This window comes from Bidens hawaiensis, unplaced genomic scaffold, assembly GCF_021521415.1.
Source record: "Bidens hawaiensis isolate Kalapana, Puna unplaced genomic scaffold, B.hawaiensis_p1.1 tig00019071_1, whole genome shotgun sequence".
NCBI classification, from domain to species: domain Eukaryota; kingdom Viridiplantae; phylum Streptophyta; class Magnoliopsida; order Asterales; family Asteraceae; genus Bidens; species Bidens hawaiensis.
In genome coordinates this window covers 67,960-72,500 of record NW_027492892.1, presented here as the reverse complement: position 1 = coordinate 72,500, position 4,541 = coordinate 67,960, and the positions used below count along the sequence as shown (strand labels likewise).

Genomic DNA, 4,541 nt, shown 5'->3' with positions numbered 1-4,541 from the left:
GTACCTCCCTAGCTACTGTCACACCATCATTCACAATTTTTGGAGAACCATATTTGCTTTCTAGCACCACATTCCGCCCCTTTGGGCCGAGAGTGACTCCTACTAGATCTGCAAGCTTGTTGACACCAGCCTAAACAGAATACCACCACATAGATATCAGCACAAAGCGCCATCAAGATAACAAAATGATTAAAAAATCTCATCTTTATGTTTACCTGAAGCTTCTTAATGGCGGAACCATCCCTGTTGAAGTACAACTCTTTGGCCATTGCCTTAACCTTGATAGAGCTTTTTCTCTGCAGGACTACATTTTGTCTTCTGTGTACAAGAGGACTTGAAGAAATGGAAGAAAATGAAGACAATGTTTCTAATGAACTTGTGATTGTCTTGTTTGTTTTGCTGCTGGGAGCGAACGAGCTTATGGAAGTTAAGGGAGTAATAGATGCCATCTTCTTACAATCCTCAAATGAATTAACTACAGAAAACATAAGGTAAGAAGAGGTCAAATAATAATCAAAAGCCCGATTCAATTATTTATACATATCATAAGAAAAAACTAACAAATCTGCAGGTCCTTGAACTCACACACACATTTAGCATCCCTTTATTCTATTAATTTAATTCACCAAAGCATATTCACATTAGTCAAAATGGTCAAAATCTATAAAGTATTTGAAAATTTATACTCATTTTGAAAAATTATATATAAAATTCTAGAGTTGAGCAATATCCGAACTGTTAACTGAAACCAAACCAAAAATCAGTTATCGTTTTTTACGGTTAACCAAAACAAACCGAACCATTCATAATTTCATATATTACTAGCTTTTATACCTCCATTTCATGTATTTCATGTTTTATGTCTCCATTTCATGTACTTATACCTCCATTTCATGTATTTTTTTTACCTCTATTTTATGTATTTCTAAGCAAAATATTTAGTCCACGTTTGGTTTTGGTTATTAACTGAAACTAACTGAACCGAAAACTAACAAACTAACTGAATAAACCGAACCAATTAACCGAAAACCAATTGGTTAATAAAATAGATTAGCTGATGCCTTCAGCTTCGGTTTAGGCTAATAACCGAACCAAACCATGCACACAGTATATAATTAAGAAATTAAATATAAACTTCAAATCACAAGGTTATCTGGTAACTTCAATTCAATTCACATCACACAGTAAGCTATCAGATTACATAGTTCACATTCATCAATCATTATTAGGTCAAATTCACCATAACAATCAATTGTTGACGGAAAATAAATGGAAATTGCGAAATGAATTGTTAAACATCATCACACTGTTAATGAGAAATTGATTAATATCGATGAATAAGTGAATTACGGAAGCAGTGTGTACATGAAGATTTGTGAAAACAGAACAGGGTGGAACGGGAGAAGATAACAGAGTAGGTGTGGGTTTGGTTAAGTGACGTCACCCCTTTCGGAATGAAAGAATATTCTCATTGCATTGCATATTGAAAGGTGTAATTGTTACTGGTTTATTAGTTGGGATTATTATTGAAAAATTGTTAATAGTTTATATTAATAAAATCTAATTTTCCTTTTGGAATTTTAACTTAACAAGGTCGTTTTTAAGATTATAATTCATACGTGCACAATCTTTTACTTCATATCTATGTTAACTAGTTCATGGCTACTTTTGTGCGTGTATCTCATTTTGTTTAGTCACGCGTGTTATTATTACGAAAATGCTTTATATAATCAAAGACGTTAGTTCTTCTCTGGTGTCACTAAAAACCAATCATTAACCATGAGCGTAGCATGGCAAAGAATTTAGGTACTTAGCCGCTTAAAGGCCACGTTGTTGGTTGGAACCACTGACTTTGCTCTTACACGATTGTCTCCCACGACCAAATCGATTACTAAAAAGTTCACTTTTAATGTACTATTTCCTTTTCACCATATGGCACAAAAAAGAAAAAGTGAACATACACTCATTAAACTCAAAACGATTACAATAAATTAACAAATAAAAACGGGCAACAAGCTGTGCCCCAACCTCATTTGAATAGCAAAACTAATACTATTAAAAATGATCATAAGAAAGTCAACTAAATCTTTTACTCCATCTTCATCTACATTTTGTTTAATATTGTTCTTTTTTGTTCATCACAAATTTAAAACCAAATACTAACATAATAAAATGTATTTGCTTTTTTGTACATAACAAATATTTTACAATGGTTCTTGTGGGATTTATTGGAAAAATTGGTGTGTTTTCAAAACAATATGATGTTTTTTAATTTCTTTATATCAGTCTTTTCCCAAATCCAACTTTGTAGCATCGAATAGAAAAGCTAGATCCGCAACACCAATACCCGAATTCAAGTCCTGTGATGAAACCTCAATAGTTCGTTATTAGTTTGACTTCAGTTTTAACAAGGAAAAAGTCTTCAAGTGCAATTAGATTAAAAATCAGATAAATAAACACAAGACATTAAATCACTTTAATCAAACCAAACCAATCCAAGAAATTAAATTCTAATTCTACAAATTAAATTTAATAACAATAAGAGCAGTTACAAATTTATAAACCGCAAACCACACCGTTGAGTCCGACAGAGAAGGCGCCGGACTCAAATGCGACGGCACAGTAGCATTGGATATAGAAGGCGGCAGAGCCACGGATGAATTCGTATCCTCCGGATCAGCATTATACACTTCCAGCGCCATTTTCAAGCCTTGTCTACACCGACGAGGATCGCCCGAGATGAAAAACATGGCACCGGCATTATCGAGATTGATTAGCGTATCACCGCCTTTAAAGACAGCAGCCGGCCTCCTATTATCGCAGCGGGGAAACGCCCATTCTCGTATAATTAAAAGTTTATCAACCGGGCTGTAACGAAACCCTATTTCGAAAGATAACAATAATATTTAAATCAATATAGAAATTTAATAAGTTCATTTAAATAGACGTTTGTCACGAGCCCTTTTTACATAACAAAACCGATCCTACTAAATTGGAACTTACGTAAAGTATCACCGACATAAAATGGCGTCTGATAGCCCAGACATAGTAGAATTGGGTGTCGTTATCGGGGACTTCCCATCCGAAGGCACCCCCAACGACGAATAAGTCGGCGGAGACGGAGCTAATGACGGTGACAGTGAAGAAGAATAGTCGGAAAAGGGTCGAAGATGAAGCCATTGTTTGTGGGAATACGTTGATGGTGGTGGTTATATAACGGTTAAAGTTTTGGAGGGAAGTTAGGGGATTAAGATGTATAGGTGGTTATTTTAAAGTGTTTGTACAAACTTTTGAATGCATGCAATACATTTCGTTTTATGGTGTTATATTACTTATATATCATTTATTTTGTAACGGGTTAAACATATCGTGTGACTTGTTGTAACTAATCCTGTTGATAGTTCAGACGAGGCCTACCATCTTAATAGAAAGAGTAAAGTGCCAAAATCGTCCTGGAGGTTTGTTTAGTTATGCGACTTTCGTTCAAAATTTTGTTTTTGTGCAACTGAACCATCAAGGTTTGTCAGTTTTTGCCAATGTCGTTCAAATTGCTAACTCCGTTAGAATTTCAAAATTAAGTGAAGGGCAAAACCGTCTTCTGTCATTTTCTATATTTTGTTTAAATTATTTTAATAGATGCCATCATAATCAATATCATGTATATCATCATCATCATCATCATCTAACCATCATCAATTCATTATCTTCTCTGCCCTACACCCACCACCATCACCACCACAACCTAATCAACATTTGAGTCCTTAGCATCACTCAGTTATTCGCTACTACCAGCTTATCGCTGGCAACCGGCCACCACCCACCATTATTCATCTTCATCAATCTACAGTCTTCAACACCCACCGCAACCTCAGCCGGCTCACCTCTTCTTCTTCAACTACCACTACCTCCACTCTTCATCTTACCCTAATTTCAAAACCTCTAAGTTTAAAATCCAAAAATCGATTCAAGCGACCGGCAATGACGAAGAGTTTTGTTTGTTTTTTTACTAATTTATTTGTTATTAGCTTTATTGGTTTTTTAAAGACTTAGATATTTTCAAAACAATGATTTGTTAAAAAAATAAGGATATTTTTTGGTCTTTTTAAAAAAAGTTAACGAAAAGTTTGGATGGAGTTAGTGCTTTGGACGATATTGACAATAACTGAAAAACCTCGATGGTCCAGTTGCAAAATGAAAACTTTTTGGATGAAAGTCGTATTATTAATTAAATCTCAGGGACGATTTTCGTAGTTAACTCTAATAGAAATGGTTCTTTGTTTTAAATCGAAATCAAATTTGTTATTTTGTAACTACTTGAGCATAAACACTTTTAGAGGGTACATAAATTAGTTCTTGAAGTGACATTTCATTTTTCAATAGTTATTATTACCCAACAATATTACTACCAAATGTAGTTTGTTGAACTTAGTGAATAATGATTGTTTGTAGTTTTTTAAAGATGAAAGTTGAAACAATTTTTCGATCATAACATAATCTAAAAGCTTTTAGGTTAACAGGTAACGTAGCTTAATTGATAAATG

At 34.0% G+C, this 4,541-nt stretch overlaps 1 protein-coding gene and 1 pseudogene across 2 annotated transcripts in view; both read right to left on the bottom strand.

Moving 5' to 3' along the window:
• Positions 1-1,428, bottom strand: part of LOC143557589 (ruBisCO large subunit-binding protein subunit beta, chloroplastic-like) — a 9,785-nt pseudogene extending 8,357 nt beyond the window's left edge. Inside the window, exons 1-3 of the transcript XR_013139599.1 lie at positions 1,366-1,428; positions 216-475; positions 5-130 (exon numbers count right to left, since the gene is read on the bottom strand). The product of XR_013139599.1 is annotated as a ruBisCO large subunit-binding protein subunit beta, chloroplastic-like (transcript). The remainder of the gene's footprint in view (positions 1-4; positions 131-215; positions 476-1,365) is intronic.
• Positions 1,429-2,516: 1,088 nt separating this feature from the next.
• LOC143557578 (early nodulin-like protein 15) lies at positions 2,517-3,180 on the bottom strand. Its single transcript, XM_077046617.1, has 2 exons — positions 2,970-3,180; positions 2,517-2,881 (listed from the first exon to the last, which is right to left on the bottom strand). The coding sequence occupies exons 1-2, from the start codon at positions 3,178-3,180 to the stop codon at positions 2,517-2,519; spliced, it is 576 nt and encodes a 191-aa protein (XP_076902732.1).
• Between the last annotated feature and the right edge of the window lie 1,361 nt (positions 3,181-4,541).

Bases quoted from the DNA above. Each gene is read 5' to 3' on its own strand.
- LOC143557578 (XM_077046617.1), bottom strand. From the start codon at position 3,180: ATGGCTTCATCTTCGACCCTTTTCCGACTATTCTTCTTCACTGTCACC. The intron at 2,882-2,969 runs GTAAAAAGGGCT...CTTTCGAAATAG, and splicing joins AGTAGGATCGGTTTTGTTAT to GGTTTCGTTACAGCCCGGTT.